Source organism: Oryctolagus cuniculus, chromosome 21, assembly GCF_051225735.1.
Source record: "Oryctolagus cuniculus isolate XC-2025 breed Fujian yellow rabbit chromosome 21, ASM5122573v1, whole genome shotgun sequence".
NCBI classification, from domain to species: Eukaryota; Metazoa; Chordata; class Mammalia; order Lagomorpha; family Leporidae; genus Oryctolagus; species Oryctolagus cuniculus.
In genome coordinates, this window is record NC_142887.1 from 30,652,898 (window position 1) to 30,675,955 (window position 23,058).

A 23,058-nucleotide genomic window follows, 5' to 3' on the forward strand; every position below is an offset into this window, starting at 1 on the left:
TTTCTGCCCATTTCTGCTATGCCCTGCGGCCGGTGAGAACCCATGCTCCGAGGTCTCCCAGGCCTGTCAGGGTGGGCATGGTCAACTCCCTGGGCACTGGGCCTGGCTCCCAGGCCCATCCTTGGGCGGCCTGTGTCCATGGAGCCTGTGTGGACGCCTGGACAGGACAACTGGGCCCCATGTGGGTCCTGTGTCTCATGCAAAACCTTGGGTGTGTCCTCCACTCTCTGCATCTGTCATTGAGGAGGCCACAGGTGTCCTCCAAGACGGGCCCAAGGCCACGCCCGCCACCTTGTCGCTCTGCACCCTGTTCTGGCCAGCATCAGATCCTTTTGCTCCCATAGCACTGCTCTGTCCAGCCTTAGCTGGTGACCATCCTTCTCCCTGCCCACGACCCCGTGGCCCCATCCTTTGGGTCTCTGCGCAGTGACATCTCCATAGGAGGCTTCTCTGGCTCCAGCTTGGCACGTGCATGTTGCTCCCACGTAGCCGTCCACTGCAGGGTGGGTTGGTCGACCTCGTATCTGAGCAAACGCCTAGGAGCAGGCTCTGGGTGGGGCCTCATGGGACCTCGTGTCTCCAGCAGCCTCCACCTCTGTCCCCGAGGGGAGCCACCGTGTGCACCCCCCAGCAGGCCGTGGGGATCAGTGAGGCCAGGGTCCAGGGTATCAGGACACTTTCTGACCGGAGGACCCGACAGCCAGCTGGCACCCCCCCAGCCCCACCACCCGGTCTCCACAGGCCTGGGGAAGCGACTGTTCACCAGAAAAGGAAATTCTGGATGAGAACCCAAGCAAGGCTGGAAATTCACTGGATTCCAGATGGGTCTGACCTTTCATGCTCTACCAGCAATATCTGGGGATGGAAAACAAACAGGCTGCCGAGGAAAGACAATGCCCTCCCGTGATTCCTCCCAGCCAGGGCCTGCCTGTCCGCTCCCTGCCCGGCCGGGGCCAGCGCAGCACGGGGGGCCAGGACGGGCTGCCAGCCTCTGCCTTCTCCTTTTAGAAGGTCCTGCACCATCCTCCCAGCCCTGCGAAAGGCGAGTCAGCCAACAAAAGGCCGCACTCATTTTTGCAAAAAATCAAATGAAACTTGGGGCGCAGCGCCAAGGCTCTGGACGCGGCTCCTGCAGAGCTGGCCTTCCTTATGCAGCTCCCTAGGCCTTGCCTCCCCTCTGCCGGAGGCTGGCGGTCCCCCCCCCAGCCCTCCAGGCCTGGCGAAGGAGCCACGGCCCCCCTGCCCTCCTGCTCGCCCGCCCGCCTGCCGGCTTCTGCGTCAGCACGTTGCCAAGGAGAGGCATCAGCGTCTCTGAGCTCCTGGGCGTGAGGGCTGCAGTGAGCTCAAGGCAATACCGTGGAGGGGAGAAAGGCAGATTCCAGGGCGTCCGTGGACCATGGCAACGGCAGAGACAGGAGCCCTGCGGGTCTTGGCCACATTGGGGGGGGGGGGCGGTGCGGGGAGTGGCAGCAGCACCTGTCGTCACTGTCGGGGATGCTGAGGCTCAGGCACAGGGGTGGCGCCACTCCCCTGTGCACTCCCCACCACCCCCACCTGCATCAGAATGGCCCCCAGCGACCCACCACAGGCTCCTCACTCAGCCCAGAGCTCTGCCCCTCCTTAGTGCCCTGACACAGGAGGCAGTCGACAGAGATGGATCAGGCTGTGGCTCCAGGAGGACCACGGGAAAGTGGAAGTAGAAGAGCTGGCACCTACTAGCCCATGTGGAGGGACGAATGCAAGAGATGACCAGGGGCCCCTTGGGAGATAGGTGGGCCCTGAGCACCCTTGCTGGGAGCCCTGGGGAGGCAGGCGCTCGCCTGCAAACTTCTGCCCTCTACACCTGCTGGTGAACTCTGCCGGCGCTGAGTGGAGGGGCATCCTTCCAAGGGGCCAAGTGTTCTGTGGGAACACAGGGAGCTCCCTGCCCATTTCCCAGCGGGGCTGTCAGCATTCTCAGTCCTGTGGCAGGCCTGCTGTGCACCTGCTGTGTAGCTGCTGTGCAGGCACAGGACCCAGGCTGGGGGCTGGAGATGAGGATGAGCTGACTCTACTGGCAGCACAGGAGCTTGGGGGGACAGGGAACAATCACACCAGCACAGCCACAGCATCGTCTCCACAAACCCTCATGCCGCTGGGGCCACCCAACCCTCCTTCCTGAGCCAGCAAACAGCTGTTCCCAGGGGTATCCCCTGTTTTGCTTTCATCTGGAACCTCTGGCAGCCAGCTGGACCACAACAGGGCTCACCCTGGGAGGCCTGGTGGCCATGCTGTTTATCTGAGAGACAGCTGTTCAACATGTGTCAAGGAGGGTCCCCAGGGGATAGGGGGGTGGAGCGGTCAGGTTCTGCAGATGGGGGGTGCTGTGGCAGCTAGAATCCAGGCAGCTGGCCTCTGCCCAGACCTGGCCCTTGTCCTCGGGCCCTCACATCCTGAGGACAAGGTCCATACCTACACTGAATGGCCTGTGCTGATGGCAAAGGGCCTGGCACACAGGCAGTAGGTGCTCAGGAGGCCAGCTTGCTCAGGTAGAGCTGGGGGTGCAGGGTCCTGGCTTCTGGGTGTGGGGCTACTGGAGCCCCCATCAGCAAGCCCCCATTGATGCCAGCTCTTGACAGGAGTGCCTGCAGTGTGCCTCTGAGCGGGGGGCCTTCCCAAGGCTGTCCTGCCACCCTAGCTCTGTGGTTTGTCACTTAGCCTGAACAGAGAGAGCTCGTCCAGTGCTTCAGACAGCTGCGTCCTGGATTGGTGTGTTAAGGGTAACATGGGCTTCCGCAGTAGTAAGATGGACTTTCATCTTTTGATCACAGAGCCAGTGATATCTGCCCCCAGGAAGAGATTACAGACTGGAGTTAGCCAGGTGTGCATCTAACATGTCCTTCATTGTCCCCAGTCAGCCAGCTTGCAGATGAGCAGCCGAGGCTCAGAGAGATCCCATCGATGTCCCTAGGCTCTCAAGGAGGGCCCTACACTGTCTCCTGGGGATCCCAGCAGCGCCCTCCCTACCCAGCCAGCCCCACGACCTCTGGGTACAGGGTGGGTCTCCACTCTGGGCTGCCGTGTGGCCAGCCTCCTTTTGGGAAGGGCCGAGGGCAGTCACAGCGAGGCTCAGAAGGCATGAGTAGCCGTCAGAGCTGGCACTGCCTGCCACCACCCCTACCCGCCACCTCCCCGGACCAGTCAGTGACAGGACCACAGGGAGCCCCAGCATGTCCCCTGCTCCTGACCTGGCTGAAGACCTAGTTCCAGCAACACTGTCCCATGCCAGGGGTCCTGCCAGGAGCCTACCGCCCTTCCCCTGCCAGGTACGCATTTCCCAGCATTTCCCTCTGATCCTGTGATGCGCCGGGGCCACACAGACTTTGTGATGCCTACAAATCATCATGACCCTGGGACATGCAGACCTCCTAGGGCGGAGCTGGAGGCGGGCTGGGCTATGGGAGATGCTGGAGGCAGCCCAGCTCTGGAGAGCCTCACAGAGGCAGGAGACGGAGCCAGGCCCGCGTCAGGGCCCTGATGGTGCCACCTGCGGCAGATGAAGGCCTCAGCTAGCCACAGTCCCCCCCTCCCGACTCCCCTCTGAGTCTGGACTGGTTATCTCTGTGACCTAGTATCCTTCTCAAGGGAGCCAGGTGGCCGTCGGGCCTATACCCACAGCACTTGAGAGTAGGCCCTATACCACTTGGCTGCCAGCTCCCCCAGTCTGAGGTCCTCAGCTTCACTGCCTCGTCTGAGCCCTGGCTTGGCTGCAGCCGTCTCACTTGAGTGGGCCCAGGGCCACTCAGCCTGTGGTCCCTGCTCAGGGAGTGGGGGGTGTCTGCTTGCCCAGGGCCCCGGGCTTCCTGTGAGTCCCCATGGAGTGCCAACTCCAGCCTGGGAGGGGCAGAGGAAGAGGAGAACACAGCACATCTGAGCCCCTGTTTGAGGCCCTGGGCACTTGTCCACAGGTGTTTCAGGTCCTCATGCTGGGACTTCCTTCTCTGTACTCCCAGGGGGGAACTGGAGCATGGAGGCTCCAGTAGCAACTCACTCCATCTCCCCTTCCCGTCACTAGGTGTTTCTGGGAGCCCCCTTAGTGTGGTGGCTCCTTGCACTGAGTGGGTCCTTGGTAAGACGGCAGCCGATAAGCAAGTTGGGCCCCGGCTCGGGCTCAGCATCTCCCTGCCCCGACATCAGCCCCCACCTACACGACGAAGCCTTGGGAATCCAACAAGACTTTTTCATTTACTCCCACCTCCTCATCCTCATGTCACATTGTCACTGAGAGCACCAGGCTGGGCACAGGCTGTCCCTGTGCACCACTGTGATACCTTTGCCACATGCCTTCACATGATCCACACAGGGCGTCCACCTTGGACTCGTGAAGCTACCAAGGCTGCAGCTGGGCAGGCAGACAGGGGTCAGTGTCTTGGCCTAGTGCCAGGAAGCCAGCACCCTTCAGTGCCAGGTGGGGAAGGGCAGCTTGCACCCCGCACAGGGGGGCACTGGCACCACATCAGTCTCTCGATTTTTACCAAGTTGCCACGCCCCTTCCACGTCGTTCTGATGGCCTCAGAGCCGCCTGGGGGGAGTAGTTATCCCACAAACACTTACATTACGAGCCAGCCCCACGTCCCCACGCCAAGCTGCCTGTTAAACCTTTGTCGGCCGCAACTCCCCAATCAGGCCAGGTTACTGGTGGATTTTGGCATTCACTGTGTGCGTCCTTTTGAAGAGACAGACAGTGACCTTATCTCTGTCGCTCTCAGCCCTCTCCTGGGACTCCCCTATGATTACCAACTCTGGCCCTGTCCACATCTGGGCCACTGGAGAAAGGTGGTTTGCCCAAGTTGGTCCAAGCTTGTCCAGGCCCCTCCCGCCCTCCCTAGAGGCCCAGAGAAGCAGCCTCAGAGCTGGGGCTGTACTCTCTGTCGTCGGCCAACACAGGGGGCTAGGGAAGGCAGCACCAAGGGAGCTGCTTGGGGGGTGGGGGCAGTGGAGAGCACAGTAAAGGTGAGCCAAGGCACTGGGCGCCCTGCGTTGAGCTGGACCACACCCAAGACCCAGCACCACGGAGGTGGGCAGCATGGCTGCCGAAACACTCCATGAGGGTAGAGCAGGGGGGTCACACACATCTCCCACTCCCAGGCTGGGCGCCTCACACTCTATCTGGTGACTGCCAAGTGCCCACAAAGATGCCCCTCTCCAAGCTGCCCCAGGAGCTCCAAGACAGTTGTTCCCGCCCCGGCCAACGGGTAATTACTCTCCTGAGCACATTAGCTCACCCGATGCATCACACGAGCTTCAGGCTTTAAGGTGCAGCGTGTTAACTATTTTACAAGATTTGTATAATCCAAGACCTGGAAAACAATTTTTCCACTTATCCAGAGCAGGCTCCAGGGTGGAGACTGACAGCGCTTGGGGTCTTGCTGACTTGGAGGCCCCTGGTCACCAAGGCTTCAAGGAAGTGGGTGAGGATGGGAGTGGGCACCGCAGTCAGCCCTTCAGGCCCAAAAGACTGCTGTGCTGACCTCCATCTGAATGGGCTCCCACAGGACCTCCCTAGGGCAGGGGAACTGGAAACCCGGGCCCCTTGGAGCGCTGGTATCCCAGGAAACAGCCCCAAAGAGAGCACTCTGGCAGTGGCTGGGCTACATCTGGTTCTTGGGTGCTTCCTACTGACGGCCATCCAGGAAAGAAACCGGAGCCTCAGCTGCCCAAGGAAAGGGCTGTAGGAGGCAAGAGGGGCAGAGGCGGGCCAGACATGGCCCCGACCCCTGCTCAGTCTATTTGGATGAGCTTGTCTAGCCATCACTGCTTGCTCAGCTTTAACATGGGACTAACTGTGGGTGAAGGTGGACAGAAAGCCTCTAACAGTGTACCTTCTTCTGCCCTTGCGTGGTCGTGGCTGAGTGGCACTGTGGTGGAGCGTACCAGGCCTGGGGGTTAGACCCTGACGGGTTCAGCAGTCGGGGAGCCTCTCCTGGCCCCAGTGGCCTGGTTAGTGGTGGCTGTGGGACCCGCCACAGGCCTATAGGGACCATGGTACCTGCCTGCCACAGAGCCTGCCAGCCATTTAATGTTCATCTCACAGGAGACTGCCGTGAGCCCCACAGGACAAGGGAGTGTCTCCAGTCTACACACAGCGTGAGGCCGGCCAAGGTCAAGGTGCTGGGGTACACGTGGCCCCAGCTGAGCTAGGGTCCCCAGAGCAATCTGAGAAGGCCGGGTCCCTCCTCCCCCAAGCCTGCCGTGGACTGCCCAGGACCAGAGCACCAGGGCCCCTCAGGATACAGCATCATAGGGGGCCTGAGAGCTGCACAGAATCAGGAATGGGACTGTGCTGGCTGAGGGGGCATCCAGGGGGAGGCTGTTGTATTCTCCTCTGATGCTCAGACCTAGCAGGACCTGGCCTGGGGGGTCTCAGGGCAAGTATGCTGGGGCATCAGACCTGGCACAGGACGAGTCTCCCAGGGACATCGTAGCCCCTTGTCTCTGCTGGACAGGGAGGGACCCGTTCCCTCGTATCAGGCATCTCGCCTGACAGTACCCACCCCCTAGGGTAGCCAGAAACGCCAGCCTGGCTTCTGGGCTCACACTTGCCCTGTGCCATGACCATGTCCCTGCCCAGTGCTTTTGTCCCCGGGAAAGCTGCTAAGGCACCCTGCTACCCACCCTCCATGGCTCCGAGGTCCTAGCTGGGGCCAGCCACCCCATCCACTCACAGCGCCCCCCTGGACCCTGCTCATCGTGCGTTCTCTGCCTGTTGGGCCCTGTCTACCTGTGGCCTGGCCAGATAACATCCTGACCCATTCATGCTCCACCTGGGAGGACAGCTCAGGCAGCCGTGAGTGATACAGGGGAGTTCGAGAATGGAGCAGGGCAAGTTGTTTGCAGACCCACCCAGGGGGCAGTGATGCTGACCACATGACCCAAGGTCTAGGACAGTCTTCCTGGTGAAGCGTGTAGGCTCAGGACCCTGTCTGTAAATGAGGCTACGGATGACTGGCCTCGGTGGGGCCAGCGCCGCGGAAGCACACTCTGCTCTCTGTCCTGCACATTAGTCTTTCTTGCTGCCCACAACCCACTACGTGACTCTTAACAGGTGCACTGATCAGTTGCCACCTAAGGCATAAATGTGGCAGCCTTGGGAGATGTTCTGGAGTCTAAGCCCTGGTCCCTGTCCAGGTGTTATCTCAACAAGTCATCAGCATCAGTGCAGGCGCCTGTTCCCACTGAGGCCCAGAGAGGGGACGACACAGCCAGGGAGTCCTCCTCCTGCAAACACCCGGAGCATGGCGGTCCCTGCTGCTGCTGGGGACTTGGGGGTAGCTGTGCAGTGCCCTAGCCTCCCCAGGTGGCCTCTCAACTACTGCTTGTGACCAGGCCATCGCCCATGGCCACAGAAGTCACCATCTCTCCTAGAGCAGCTGCTCAGTAAAGGCAGGAAGCCCCCTCGTCCTTGGTGCCCTGACCCCACCCTCAGCTCCTCCGAAGGGCCCCACCAGCCCTCACAACCACGGAAGCCACTGCATTCTGCACAGGGTGAAGCCTCCAGTTGCCCCTGAGCATACACAGCAAGGGATGTCAGGGCCAGGAACAGAGCGTCCCCAGGCCTCGGAAATCCCCCAGCTTAGATCTGGGTTTTGGACCCTGAGACTTGGGAAGTCTGAGCTCATGTCACCCCTCATCACTGCCCAACCACAGGTGCAAAGGCCAGCGTTAGGACTCAAGTACGATTTTTAGAAGAGGCACATTTCTTAAATCCGTCTTGCCACAGGCAGAGAGGGTCCCTGCTGGGATCTCCCCCACCCCCCACCGTCAGTTTCTCACGTCCCTGGAGGAACTGGCCCAGGCTGGGGCTGCTGCGGGTAGTTTCACAGCCTTTGCGCCTATTGTGGGGGCCCCGGGCTGCAGTCTCAGCAGCCGGCATCCCAAGGCGCACCTCGGTGACTGGTGCCAGGAGCCGCGCTGGGCTGTAGGTTCCAGGGACCCCTCTGGAACTGAAAATAGGGGCTCCTTGCACTATAGCTCTCTGCCACAGGCCTGTGTGTGTCAACAGCTGTGGGGCTACAGTGGGCATCCTGCTGTTTGTTAATTTCCCGTCAGTGACTGACAGCAGGGGGTACTCCATCAAGCAGGCAAGATTTAACACAAAAGCAAGCAAGAGACAGTTCTCACTTCAGAGGCTTTGGATGGGGAGAGCATGCGGGGCCACAGCCTACACGCTGTCCCCTGATGGCCCAGGACCTGCCTTTTCTGAGCCTGGGCATGGAACTGGGGAGCATGGCGCAGGAACTCCAGGCCCTTTCAGAGCAAGCACGCCCAGCAAGCACCTTGTGGGAATTTGCTGTCGCAGAACTGGGAGTCACCCCCTCTGGTTATGTGACACCTACCTCCCGGGTCACACCTACCCTGGGGCTCCGCACATCCAGGGACTTTGAGCAGGAATAACATCCTGCAAGTCACTGATACTGAGATCTAGCAAGAGCAAAATGTGATGTTTCCAGGGACCCCCAGAAAAGCTCTGTCAGGCGGGGGAGCCCTCCCTGGCACCCGGAAAGTACTCTGGTACAGCACCAGCTCTGGCTCACACTGGGATCCTGGGGTGGCTAACCACGGGTCCAGCTGACTCAAGGTCACTGGGAGGCCCCGTGTGTCCATCTGGACTGCCCAGATCCCAGCTGAGCCAGCAGCATAGCACTGGGTCCCCTTGTCCCTCTCGCAGCTCCTAAGGAGTCAGGACAACTGACTGGGTACCTGGTGAGCTCAGAGCTGAGGAGTGGCCACTATAGTGGTTGCCACAGAGTAAGTGGGAGCGGATGGGCCACTGTGAGCAGGTGGCCAAGAGCACTGCCCATACGACCTCTAAGGCCCAGAGCAGCAGAGATGGCCCCCGGCCAGACACACCGGGAAGCGTGCATTCCAAGGCCAAGGACCCTCTGCTGCCCACTGCCAAGAGTGCTCGGGTGGCTTAGGAGGCAGCACTCTTGCTGTTACTTAGGGTCACCGCTGCCCGCCCTCCACGCTGTGCCCATGGGAAGACCAGGCAAACAGGAATGTCCAGGCCAGGCGACAAGGTGGCCCTCAGCTGAACTGGTGCATGAGGCAGGAAGCGGCTGGCGGCTGTCTCTGGCAGGTTGGACAAGGGCTTTTCAGGCTATTAGGGCCTGAGTTACAGCTCTGCCGGCAGCCTGTTATCTTGTTTAAACAGCCCTTGCTGTTTGAAATGGTAGGCCAGGCTGCTGCTGTTACTATGAGTGTTACAATTGTCCCTGGGCATCACCGAGAAGGGAGGGACCATGGCACCGGCAGGCCAAGGCTGTGGCTTCTGCACTTGGTTGGGGGAGACATGCCTCTAGCCCAGCCCCCACCCCAGAGAGCCCCATCTGTTGCTGGCCTGAGGCCTCGAGGGCCAAGTACTAGGTAAAATGGGCCACTCCTGAGCCACGTGGGTGTCCCCCCACCACCACCAACCCACCTCCCCTAGGCAGCAGCTGAGCTGCAGGGGCTGGGAGGAGAGAAGATGGCAGTAAGGGGCAGTACACTGGGGTAGGGTCAAGGGCCCCATGAAAACCGCAAGCCTGGGAGTGTCTGACGGCACCACGTGGAGGCTCCCGAGTTGCTAATCCTTCCACACCACTTGCTAATCTCGGCTTTGACCATGCAGTCCTACAGACTCAGGGAGTCCCTCTGCAGGTGACAGCTGGGGTAGGAAGCAGAAGCCAAGCATCAGGCCCACGCACAGTGTCCCAGCGGACACACAAACCCTCTCAGGGGGAACGCGGCTGTGGGATTGTGTCATGTGGCCGTCACACCCAAACCCCAGGGCATTGGCCACACAAGGCAAAAATCACAGAAATGAAACTCAAGGCTTCATCCGCCAAGATACAGATCAGACAGTTCCTGATCATTTTCAAGCTGAAAGCACACCTGCCTTCCGCAACACCTATGTGGAGTGTTTGCCAGACTGACCCACTAAACCCCGAGGCCCCCTGCAGGCCAGCTATCGCCGGAAGCTATCACTGGAAGGCCAGGGCAGGCCTGCTGGGGGCAATGGGTGGGGGAAGCCCAACCCCACTCCTATCAGAACTTCCTGTGGGTGCCTGTCTCCTGCCTGGCCATGTCAGGGGTGTCCTCAGAGGACGGGCTGGGAAAAGAGGTGTCCCCATAGGGGCAAGACAGGGGAGCGGGGTAGGGGGCAGGTATGAGGCCTGCAGACTCCTCCCCACCCAACCTAGGCCAGATCACGTGTGGGCCAGGCTAGGGTAGTATATCTGTGTCGGAAGCTGGGGTCAGGTCCACGGGCAGTCAGGTACCCACACCCCCTCTCACACCAAACACCTATAGCATACACCATCTGACTCTGTCATCTGCCCCACCCCGGGCAGAGCTGGGGAGACCCCCCCCCCAAGACAGGCGGCCCTGTGCTCACAGGCAGATGACGAACGATCTCGAGAACCAGGGCCCGTGGTGCAAAAAGCTGTGCAGTGAATCTAAGGGTCGGGGTCACGACTAGAACATGCTTCAGGTGGGAAGTTCAGCGAGCTACCCAGCTCGTGAACCCAAGGAAAGTGCGAGCCGTGCAGGACAGCACGGCCGTGGCCATGTGTGGAGTGGTGGGGTGACTGGCAATGAGCTGGGGAGGCTGCCGAGGCCATCCGGTCTGCCGAGGGAGCCCTGGGGAGCAGTCATGGAGCAGATGCAAAGACACGGGGCTGGGTGAGAGATGGCAGTGGTGGCAGTGGGGAGGAGAGGCCCAGCATGCTCCCTGAGTGTCACAGAGGCGCCATTACCAGACAGGACGGGACAGGGACAGGGCCACAGCATTTTGCTGGCCCTCTGCATGCCACATCCCTCGAGCTGTACCATGGCCTGGGTGCCGCCACCTCCTCTGGCAGCAGTCAGCTTGCTGCCCACCACCCAGCCAGACGCTATGCTCTGTACCGCCTGCCCTTCAGCTCCCAGGGTGTGGTGCTGGCCACCCCTCAGGCCTGTATCCTTGCTGGACGGGTGTGGCATGCGGATCCCGGGAAGCCAGGACTGCCCCTTGCTCCTGTCTGCCCCTCAGGCAGGGAGGGGCCTGCTCTGCGTGCAGTGTCAGGGAGCAGCCAGGGAAGGGGTGCCAGTGTGGGGGAGGCTGGGCTCCCGGGAAGAGCAGCCTCTTCTCAAGGCCCAGACGGCGCCCGGTGGGTGGGGGACGTGGGGCTGCAGCCTCCTCATCGCTGCCTGTTGACCACATTTCTGTTGTGACTCATCTCACCATCGCCCAAAATAACTGTTGTCTCTCGGCTACCGGGACCAAGCTCTGGGGGTAACGCAGAGGTCAAGGAGAACCAAGGCATGGTTCTGGTGGCTGAGCAGGTAGGCAGGAGACCACGGAGCTGGCTCTGCTGCTGTGTAGAGGTGGGTAGGGGTTGGAGGCGGGGACGATGACTTCCCTCACCCCCTCCCTTTAGGACTGCATCCTGCCTTCTGCAGGTCACCCAGGGAGACCTACAGCTGCCAGAAACCCCAGGGGTGGGAGGGGGGACTCAGAGAGAGGTGAACTCCAAGCTGAGGGCGGGGGGGTTCTGACCCAGAACCAGAGCAGAGCTATCAGGGTGGGCACTTCGGAAGCTTGTAGCCAGACACAGAATAACGCAGCGTGTGGGGCCAGGGGCTGCAGTCAGCCTGGGACTGATGGGGGAGAGGGAGGTGTTCAGGGAATAGGGGCCCCAGGCCGGGGTGGTCTGACCCAGAGCAGAGCCTTCCCTGCAGGCACGACCGTGCCCATTGGCCTCTGCATCCTGCACACTCACATGACCAGGGCAGGGAGGAGTGGGCTCCGGGTCCAGGCTCGGGAAGCACTGCAGGGAGCCCAGGCAGGCCCTCCCCCACCCACTGCCCACCCCTCTGTGCTCCCGAGGTTGGCCACCAGCACTGCCTCTTGCCCCAGGGTCCCTGCAGACCGGCTCCACGGCAGCCAGGGGCTCACTGAGTCATTAGCCTCGTTTAATCCAATTCTGCAGGCCGGCAAGGCAGCATTCGTTTTGCAGGAGGAGGAAGAGGGAAGCGCTAACCGGATTAGACTGGAAGTGACCCTGGGCATCCGGCTCTGTCCCCAGTCACTTCCCTGTTCCTGAGGCCAGTAGCATGGGGGGCATGGCCCGGTGTGGGGGATTGGGGTGGGGGTAGTTCACGCTGCCTAGGGCTCTCCTCGGGGCGGGCAGAGGGCCAGACAGAGGGGCCTCATGTCCAGCTCTGTAAAGTGGGAGTGTGGCAGGGAAGCCACTGGGGGCTTCCTCTCCCCACCAAATTGAGGAGCCTCGTGCATCTCTGAGGGAAAACATCGGGGCTGCCCACAGGTGACGCGAGCGAGACACGCCCTGCGGCTGTACACCCATGCTCCCTCCTAGCAAGGACACCCAGCATCCCACCCATCCCCAGGTGCTGTGCTCTCCTGACCTTCCCAAGTGGGCCGGCGTGGATGTTGGTCTGACCAACCCGGCCTGCCAGTCCCTATGGAGGGACACTCGGCCAGCTCTGGGATCACAGCTGCATGAGATGGAGGGTAGAGGCAGCCTCCTTGGTTGTCATGGAAACGGCTATTGGGCCATCGAGCGTCTGGGTGCTCAGCTTTGCAGAGGGAGGGGCAGCTGCTGTTACCGCCTCCCTCCCAGCAGCAGCAGCACAGTGCAGGCAAGACCCACGGGGCTGCCATGCACCTGGGCACGGCCAGCACGCAGAGGGCAGCTCCATGACCCTCCATGGTCCAGGCTGTGTGGGCAGATGGACCCCTGTCTGCATGGGGTCAGCAGTGATTCCATCCAGGCACAGGTGAGCTAAGCACAAGGGCACTGCCCTCAGGAAGCCATCTCCCATGGGGCGGGGTGGGGGTATCATCAGGATTCCAGCAGGTGACAGTCAGTAACCACCTGCCTGGGAACGGCCGAACCCCGGCCCCCTGAGTGTGAGCAGAGGTGACTCACATGGCCTCCACCTGCTGGCCTGCTCGGGTTTCGCCAGAGTGACCATCTCCCCTCTCAGCTTTGTAGCTTCTTAAGGACCAGGTGGGCACATGACTTCCCCCCCATTTACTCCCAAGCCAAGGAGTGTGGCTGAGCCAGAGGAGCTGCCCTGTGGCTGTGGCCACAGAGCCAGGCCCAGGCCAGGCAGGGGAGGCGTGCACACTGGACTCAGTCCAGTCTGGAGGCAAAGAGAGATTCAGAAAAGGCTCAGGGTCTGCGTGCCTGGGGTCTTTAGGACCTGGAGACAGGGTCGCGTCCAGAGAAGCTTCACAGTACCAGTGGCACAGAGACACAGAACCGCTCCAAGTAGCCCCACACACGGTCACTACACTAAGACCAGGCGACCATGTTGGAGGAGCAGCTCTTCTACTGAGGCAGGAACTGCGGCCCAGAAGAGGGAGCGATGCCATTTGGTGGCACCCGGGACCTCCCAGCCCCTCCTATGGGCAGCCAGGAGGGAACAAACAGCTGTGCCACAGGAGCCCCTGTGCACCCGCCCCTGTTTGTGTTGATTCCAGAGGTGCTGGGCAGGGTGAGATCCAAGCTCCCTCGTCATTTCCGAGCCCAGAGTCTCCAATCACAGAGCCACGGCACCGGGAGTGGGTCCTGAGACGCCAGGGACGTCTCAGGCTTGGTCCCCTGCCCTCCGTGGTCATCGTCTTAGTGGACCTGTGAGAGTCCCCAGGAAACAGGCGCCACTCATGACATTTGCACAGGGCACTAGGGGCCAGGCCACGGGCTTCCTGGGCCGCCTATCTCTCTCCCAGCACCCTGAAAGCATGCCTCCAGCTGTGTTCCTGGTTTCAGTCCCTCTCCTCCCCCACTTGCCTGTGTGGCTAGGGTGGGGGCTGGTGGGTGGAGTCTGGAAAGGGAAGACAGCCTGTGGGGATGAGGACTGGACTGCGGGAGACGAGATGGCAGTGGTAGGGACTGTGGAGGGGACTTCAGAGACGTGGCTGCAGCCCAGAGAAGGCAGGGCAGCCAGCACCACCCTGCTCCCAGGAACCCACGTGGAGGCACCGGGAAAGGACAGCATTCCCAGCAGGGGTGACTGCCGTCGTGTAGCTTCCAAAGCAGCCAGGGCTGCAGTGCACAAGGAGCCACCCACAAGACCCTGACCCCAAGGCTGACCCTGACCTGGACAACTCTCGCACTCAGTACCCCCCTGCAGCTGTCACTCCTCCGGGCAGCAAGCCGAGGCTTGGCGGTTGACTGAACAGCGCTTGTGACACCTGGCTCCGTGCCCAGTGGGGTCCTGCTGCTCCCAGCATCCTCCCCACTGGTCTTACACCACCTCCCTGTGTCCCAGTCCTGTCCCAACCAGGCTGGCAGCTGCCACCGCCCCGTCTTGAGCAACCTCCCTAGGTGTCCCTGCCCACAGCGTTCCAGGATCTTACCCCTGCTGAGCCTTGCTGGGAGCTTGGAGCCCCAGAGGAAAAGGAATTCCTGACAGGGACTCTTGGCAGCCAGGCCAGAGAAGCACAGGGCTGTGAGCCACGGGACAGTCCGTGTGCTGAGCCCAGCCTGGCCTCTTCCCCCAGAGCCCAGGTCCAGAGCCCTCTGAGTGTGGCCCCTGCCTGCCTCCCACAGCCAGCAGGGCCACCTGTGCACCCCTGGCCCCCCAGACTTCTCTGAGAAGAAACACACACTCCTTCCCTTGCTCCCTTGCCCCTACTTTGAAGACAGAGAATAAGCCACGCCCTGGGACTTGGACCCTGTCCCTGGGGTGGATTCCTGGGTTGTCCTCACACCGCTCCCCCCGGCAGTCACAGGCACACCTAACACGGGAGCCAGATCTGGGGGCACAAGAGGCACGGGCTCCTCCACCCTCTGTGCACCCGCTGTGACCACGAAGCATAGGGGTGAGGCCCATTCACCCTCTCCCCACTCAAAAGTCTGGGGATACCTGTGCCCTGGATTTCTCCCTCTGTCAGGGACAGAAAGCGGGAGGGGCAGACAGCACTCTCCGAGCATGGACACCAGGCCAGCCAGCAGGGAGGTGTTGCCTGTATCACCTGCGCCTCTGCACCCCTCCACTTATGCCCCACCCTGTGGTGCCCCTAAACTCCCACCACAAGAGGGGGCCAGTGTGAAGCCCAGCCCCTCCAGGCAGGGTGCTGCCCTCAGTGCCCTCCGAGCCTGGCACCCTGTGGCTCAGCTCGGGGTGGGCGGCCCCGGGGCCAGCCCTGTCCATGTGAATGGGGCTCATTCAGGTCCCACAGCATGGCTTCCATTGTGAAAAGCTGAATTCATGGCCCAGCAAACAACCACTCAGGCTCTTGGTGGCAGTGGAGCTGGGCTTCCCAAACTTGCCTAAAGCGAGACAGTGTCCCATGGGAAGGAAACCATAGCCTAGGGCCCGACAGAGCCTCCCTACCCAACTGGACCAGCGCGCAGGCCCTGGTCCCACCAGCCCCAGCCCACCCACCCACCATGTCCCCGGCATCTCTGGGCCTTTCCTCCCCTCCAGATCCAAAGGTCCCTGCTGCTGTGAGTTGTGGCCCTGCCCCTCCGCCTTCCTCACTCGGTCACTTCTCTGAGTCACAGATAGTGTGTGTCTGGTCCCTGAATGCCAGCTGCTAGCTGTCACCTGTCTTACAGATGGGGAAACTGAGGCTCAGAACCACTAAGAGCTGGTGGCTGGCAGAGCACAGCGGGGTTGGCCCCTGCAGGCTGCCCCACAGCTTCCACGCCAGCAGTGTAGGCTCTTCCTGTCCAGGCCTCTCCGCTCACACGAAAGGGCACCCGGAGACACCTGCCCAGGGAGGCAAAGCAGGCACGGGGCCAGGGTTCACACGGTTCCAGGAAGAGCTAAAAGCTTGACAGCTCCTGCGTCTTTGCTGTCACCTGAGACTTGAGACCCCTCGGTGGGCCTGCTGGCCTTGCCCTGCACTGTGACCACAGTAGCCTAGCCTTGGACCCTGAAAGTGGGAATGTGGTGGCAGGAGAGTGACTGGGAAGGAAGACAGGACGGGTCAGTGCTGAGCCTTCCAGAGCCATGTGGCCATGTCCCAGCCACCACGGCGCAGGATAGGCGCCCCCTATCTGCAGCAGCAACATATAACAAGGGTTTGGTGCATGAGTCACTATGACCGTGGGTAGCAGGCTGTGGCCCCACCGCCTCTGGAGCACACCCGCAGGAAGGGGTGAATGGGTCCCTGGGCTGCCTGAGACCTGGTGGCCTTCCCCGTAAGGAGGGGGCAGGCCTCAGGGCAGCCTCTGAGACAGGAGGTGCATGAAACAGGTGCAAGGCCTGGGGGAAGCTGACCACAAGCAGGGGCAGCCCTGAGTGATGCCAATTCCGACCTGGCACTTGGCTTCCTCCACAAAAATTTAGGGGCCTCGCCCGAGGTCAGGGGACAGGACCGATGTTTCTGCCATTTTGACTCAGGTCTTTTTCAAGGAACCTAAGACTTTGAGAACCCCAAGGCAGCATGATCAGCTCGGGCCTGTGTCAGGCTAGGCGCACCTAGGCAGGTGCAAGTCGGGGGGAGGGGTCCTTACGGCCATGATCCGTGAAGATCCGGGGTCCTGGCCTGACACTGCCCGTGCACTCTGCGCCAAGTCACGCTGTGTTTGCTGGATTCACAGCCTCATCCCGTGTGAGGCACAGACAGGCAAACAGGCTGTGGAACACCTGGGCAGCTGAGGTGCAGGAACAGGGAGCAGCTGGGGGGGCAGGGTAGGAGAACACCCGATGGTGAAGGGCTGGTGTGGGGTCCAGACTTTGTCCCCAGGAGGCTGCAGGAAGATGGGGCGCATGTTAGGACATCAGAAATGGGGGGGGTGCAGGAGAGGGCTGTGGAGGACTTCGCAATCCCCCCAGGGTGGCCAGTGAGTCACCACTTACAGGACGTGGGTCACGACCATGCCTGCGGTGACCTGTGAGGAGGGAACAGGAAGGACACTGTTCCTGGGGCTCTGATACAGGGAGTGAAAGCAGCCCGGGGTGGCCTTTGGTACCTGGCGCTGAGTCTGCCAGGAGGGGTGTGTGGATGGAGGGCCAACACCCAGGCTCCACGAGGCCCTGGTCCCCCCCGGCTGCCACAGAAAGGCCAGGGCATGCCACACTGGGGCCAGGCAGCCATGAGGAGACACTGCAGGCTCCCTGGCTCCAAACACAGACCCCTCCTCCTCCCAATCTGGACAGTGCGGCCTAGTGGGCACCTGCTGTTGTCCCTCTGTCACAGGTAGGCAAGTGACCTCTCCCCAGCTGGAGGTGGAGATGCCAAGGGGGCCTCTGCTCCTCTGTGAGGTGCAGACTGGACTGAGGTGGCCACCGTGGGTCCCTCCCTGCCAGGCACAGGAAGCCAGGGGCAGCCCCCCGAGACCTGTTGCCTAGTACTGGGGCTGTTCTGTGCCCCCCCCAACAGCTCGGGGCACACACTGCAAGGAGACCAGCCTCCCAGGGGGCACCAGGGGCCAAGGCAGAAGGTGAGGTGCAGGTCACAGGAGCCTCCCAAGGAGCCAAGCTGACCTGGAACTCTGTGGCCAGCACAGGAGTGTCACCTGTGGAAGCCCTGCCTGCAGCCAGGCAGCCTTCCCCAAACCTCTGCTGCGCTGGTGGCGGAGGGAGGTGCAGGGCGTCCAACAGACCCGCTGGCGAGAGGACATCCCAGAGTCGGCACGAGGGGCAGTGGCATGATGGGGCACAGCCCCTGCTGGGGCAGCAGTGCCCCTTTGCACAAGGTGCCCACATGCTCTGACTGAGGACACTGAGTTCAGAGGGGAGAAATGACTTGACTGAGGTGAGCGTGGACCCTGGCGCCTGTTACCAGAGACAGCTGCCCCTGGTGTCACCAAGAAACCTCCACAGAGGGTCAGGACCGAGGGACCTTGCCTTCTGAGGAACCAGACGCAGGCCACTGCTGCAGCATGTCACTCCAGGGGCCAGCCTTGTGCTGGGGTGAAGAGCTCAGACTGGAAGGCCAAAGCCCAGCCTCCAAGGAGGTGCTGGCCCGCTGGTGAGCAGGCCCTGGAGAGAGCTGGGCTGGCGTCCCAGCAGCAAATGGCCGGTGCTTCTGCCGCCACCACTGTGCCCTTGGCAGCTGCAGGAGGCCCTCTCAGGGGAAGAGGATTCCGCAGTCGATGCCACATAGGGTTTTTGATGGAGCCATGGCAGGTTGGTCCCGCACTGGGCTCAGTCCCCTGCCTGAAAGGGGAGGCCTTTGCCCTCCCTCACAGTGGGGTGGTGGGCTGCAGAGGCAGCTCCTGTGACCCTGGCTATGTGGAGAACATGTTCATACAGCGCTGAGGGAGGAAGTCACTGCAATGCAGCGGCCGTGGGCAAAGTCACAGGACCCCAGAGCTGCCTCCGACCGTGGCCCAGGGACCTGGTGCTGACCCCAACATACCCTTCTCTCTGCAGCAGAAAGAGAGGTGACTGGGTGGGAGGTGGAGCCACCTCCCAGGCCATGGACACCCATCAAGGGAGAAGAGGGGCAAGGGAGACCCCAAAGGCCAGACTGTGGGGCTGGGACTTTATCATGGTGCAGGGGGCACAGCCAGACGCGTGCTGTGGGGAGATGAGCCAGACTTCCAGGAAGATGGCGCCATGAGTGAGGCCTGCCCAGTGAGCTGGACATGGATGGTCAGGGCGAGGCCCAGGAGGTCAGGCACAGGGTAAGGCGAGCTGGGGCTGCATCCCTCCTCTCCCTCCCCAGCATGGGTGCTTGCCATGGTTTCCAGAGTTACGGCCCAAAATAGCACAGCTCCTTTTTCTCGAAGATTGCAGTTTGCAGTGTCGGTACTGGAGTAGCCACCTGTACACGCTAGGGGCCGCGAGGGACAGGCACTGCTACGACCCTGGCTCCCGAGGCCACAAGGCCCCCACATGGTCTGGACGCTGGGTCTCACAGGGAGACGAGCACCCAGCCCTTCCCCTGCCCCACCATGGCCTCTTCTACCACTGATCTCTCGGACCCTAAAGAGTTTTCTCCTGTCAACTTTGGCAGGTCAGGGTCCTGTCTCTGTGACTACCCATGCTTCTTCAGTCTCCCCCCGCCCCAGTCCACTTCCCCTACCTCCAAGACCCACAAGCCTCCCTCTGGTCTGGGGACCACCCCTGGACGCAGTGCGTGCCAGCACCAGGTGTCTGAACACTGACCCTTCACCGGCTCATGACGATCCCAGAGTGGGTACAGGCAGGGCAGTGCCCACATGCAGGGGAGGGCTCCACAAGCATCAGGGGTGCCAGCGTGCATAGTCGGTCAGGGCCTCCTAAACCCTGCCAGGCAGGGCCCAGATGATAAATGAGGCCAGGGGCCAGGTGTATGCGCAGGTATTCATTGTGACTTCCGGGCACCCAGTGATCCATGGCCAGTGTGGTCCCCCAGAGTTCGTGCCAAGGAAGAGAAGAAAGCTGAGCTCCCGTTCACCAACAAACCGAGAGCAGCCCTGGGCAGGTGCACATGTACCGCAGAGCTCTCCATGGCCAATGGAAGTGCTATTTCCTGCCCTTCCTCTTCCTCAGACTCCCCTGGCTGTCACCCCAAGTGGCCCAGTGGGGCTCAAGGGGGCAGGCTTGCCCACCACTGTTGACCCCCAGCTCTGTACCCTACTGAAAGCCCCCCTGCACACCCCAGCTACAGTCTGCTGTTCCTTCCTGGCCTCTGTCCCCAAAGCCCCTGGGCTCATGGCCCTAAGGCTGAGTCACCCGGTGTGCCCAGTGAACTGACCAAATGAATACGTGCTAACAGGCACCGCTGTTATTTCTCTGATCCAGAATTCGGGGTCAGAAGCACAGCCCCCAGTTATGACAGCACCCCTGTGAGAAATGACACTCCATTACCACAGCCGTCCTCACCATGCGGCTTCCAGGAACCCGTTAGCGCTAATTACTCCCGCGGGAGAATGTGACATTCCTAGACCACCGGTGATCTTGCCCTCACGGACTTCACCGCCAGAGGCACTGGCGCCTCCTGGGCTCCTGTGCACAGAGGTCAGGCCCCCCACCCTGGACCTGAGACTTCTCAGCTTGTCAGTGTCTAAGCTCCATCGAAATCAGGAGTGTGGGGTCTCCCAGGTGGAGCACGTGTGCCAGGTAATGACGGGTACCTCCAGGCATCCGCCCCTCCCACACCCCAGGCTGCTCCTTGGCACAGACACTGCCGGGGCCTTTGCCTTGGGGGACCCAGGGGCTCTGGAGAATGGGGTTTCCGTGTGTGACCATCATCATGACCGCAGTCACGGTGATGCTGGTGCCTCACGTCTGTGTGGTGAAAGCCTGCTGTGGTTACCATCCTCATTAGCACGGGCATCAGTGATGTCATTGGTCAGAAAAGCCCTGAAATCTGAAGCTTCAGATCTTCACCAGTGCCAGACCTTGTCCCAACACCACGCCTTCAGTTTGTGCTCAGACAGGGCAGGGCCGGGTGGGGGGATTGGTCTGCTGTCACCAGCAACAGTGCCAGGTGGTGGCACTAGGCAGAAGTGAGAATGACTGGCTCACAGGGAAACCAGCTTTGGGAGTCACACAAAAGCGTGCTCTGTAAAAACTCAGACTGACATAACACACTGAGAAGGGGCCCTTGTGATCGTGGTCCCGAGCACCCACTCAGTCCAGGCCACCAGGCAGCCCACAGCCAGGATCCTGCCTGGGATCCTGCCCTGGGCAGCCGGAGGCCCCTGACGCCCACAGCCAGGGAGAGGAGCCCAGCCCAGGGCTGCCACTTTGTTCCTGGCTCCGGTAAACCTGCCATCTTTGGGTACGGAGGCACAGGCTGCCTGCCCCCTCACGCTGGCCCAGGACTGAGATGCCGCATGGCAAGATGGAGGTGTCAGGTCGGGGGTCAGGCACAGATTAGGCAACAGCTGCTCATGTTCACATCCAGACAGCTGTGGTCTGACAGCTGTGTCCTCGGGAGCCTTGCATTGTCGCATAGCCACACAGGGGCAGGCTGAGGACCCGGGAGAGGGACCGTCAGGGAAGGTGTGGGTGCCCAGCTCCACAGGGGTGGAGGAGGCTCCAAAGCTACATGCTGAGGTCCTGGGATCCAGAAGGGGCATGGGTCAGGCTCCAGGCACGGAGGGCAGTGTCAGCCATTCCCGTCGGAGGCCAGGCACAGAGGGTCAGCCAGGAGGCCCTGCCGAGGGGCTGCGGGTGCAGGGTCTGCGCTTACTCACTGCCCCCTGATTAACGCCGGCGCCTTCCTCTGCCCAGAGTCGAATGGCGGAGAGCCTGCGTCTGTTTGATTCCATCTGCAACAACAACTGGTTCATCAACACCTCGCTCATCCTCTTCCTGAACAAGAAAGACCTGCTGGCGGAGAAGATCCGGCGCATCCCGCTCACCATCTGCTTCCCCGAGTACAAGGGCCAGAACACGTACGAGGAGGCCGCCGTCTACATCCAGCGGCAGTTCGAGGACCTGAACCGCAACAAGGAGACCAAGGAGATCTACTCCCACTTCACCTGCGCCACTGACACCAGTAACATCCAGTTCGTCTTCGACGCCGTGACAGACGTCATCATACAGAACAATCTCAAGTACATCGGCCTTTGCTGAGGGGCCCACCCGCCTGTGACGAGACCCGCGCGAGGGAGGCCCCGACCCAAGGGCAGCCAACAGGGGGCCCAGAGAGCAGCCCCCAGCCTCTCGGCCCCGTGTTTCCGCAAACATCCATATGTACGGATAGATCACTAGGTAGATAGACACACACACGCGCACACATGCACACACACGTGCACAAACACACACGTCGGAGACGGCAGAGTTCCCCAAAGCATCAAGGTCTGTTGAAGACTTGAGAGCCTGTTGCAAGTCCGCCACTAGCCCATCCTGCCCTCACTCTGCCTTCCTGAGTTAGCCCCATCCCTCTGCATGGCGGTCTCACGCCAGACCGCCAGGACGAGGCGGCAGGGCTGGGGCCCGAGAGCCGGGCCAGCCGTACATCCCGTCACCTGGAAGAGCTCTGCCCTGGGGCACCTTGCCTGCTGGCCGCCACGTTCATTGTGGAACCAGGGACCCTGGTAGGGGGTGGGGTGGGGCAGGTGACAGCACCAACCAGACCTCCAGCCACTCACGGCTCTTTTTAAAATAAAACAGCTTCGAAATATGCAGCAAAAATCGACACAATAAAACGAGTGGCACGGTGTATCTAACTAGGCCAGCTGGGGTTCCCAGCTTTTCTTCTACCAGTGTGATGTTTTATAAAATCGAAACCTGGTTTTTTTTCTTCTCCGACATCCTCTTTTTCGTTGTTGTCGTCGTCGTTGGCCAAACTTCGTGGTGTTTCGCAAAAAAGAAAAAACACAAAAATACAGGAAATTTCCGACGCAGTTGAGTATTCTTTTTTAAAATGCAGATTTTTTCAAGACATATTTTTTTTCCCCTCCAGGATGGTCCTTTCTTGTGTCTGGCTTGCTGAATGTCAAAAGTCGTTACGAGAACCCCGGGGCGAGCGGCAGCCCTCATGCCAGCCCCGCGGGGGCACCACGTTGTACATAAACCCTCTGCAGCGACCTCCTGTTCTCGGTGCGGTTTTTTTCTGCTTTGTTTTTATTTAAGAAAACAAACGTGATGTATTTAAAGAAGGTTCTTCACTTAGGAGCGGATGGACGTCTCAGTGTCGCAAGGGTGAATCCTCAGCGGTTTTTGCCTGGTGAAGGGAGGGGCAGGGAGCCGGGGGGTCCCGGGAGCAGCCGTGACTCCTGTGAAGGCACAGCTGGTGGCCTGAGGGAGGCCCTGCTGGGACTGAGCTCCGGCCTTCCTGCCCCGGGCCCGTGGGTGCCCAAGGCCTTGTGTGAATATAACCCCTCCCCTCCACTCCTCCCCACAGTGGAGGCTCCGCCCGGAGCCCTTGCCAAGTCTTTGCTCTCATCCTGTGTTTGGTAGCCACGCGTGTCCAAGGTCAGAGTGCAGTCACGGCCCGGGACTTTGAAGGATGTACAGACGGGGAAGAGAGAAGCTGGTGATTGGTAACGAAAGTCAAAGATTGTCTACTTTCCGAAAATAAAAAAATACCCTGAATGGAGCCACGCCTCGTCCCCGTGTGCTGTGTGCCATGTGTGCAGCTGGAGTGTGTCTGAACTCACTCGGAACACTCAGGGAGCCGGAAACCGCCTTCCA

General features: G+C 61.0%; 2 protein-coding genes across 5 annotated transcripts in view; one reads left to right on the forward strand and one right to left on the reverse strand.

Moving 5' to 3' along the window:
- GNAZ (G protein subunit alpha z) overlaps positions 1–22,963 on the forward strand; it is a 46,310-nt gene extending 23,347 nt beyond the window's left edge. Inside the window, exon 3 of the mRNA XM_051837136.3 lies at positions 21,151–22,963. Coding sequence (XP_051693096.1) covers positions 21,151–21,495 — 345 coding nt within the window. The 3' untranslated portion in view covers positions 21,496–22,963. The remainder of the gene's footprint in view (positions 1–21,150) is intronic.
- RSPH14 (radial spoke head 14 homolog) overlaps positions 1–23,058 on the reverse strand; it is a 69,966-nt gene that overhangs the window by 32,756 nt on the left and 14,152 nt on the right. The gene's annotated exons all lie outside the window — the stretch shown is intronic.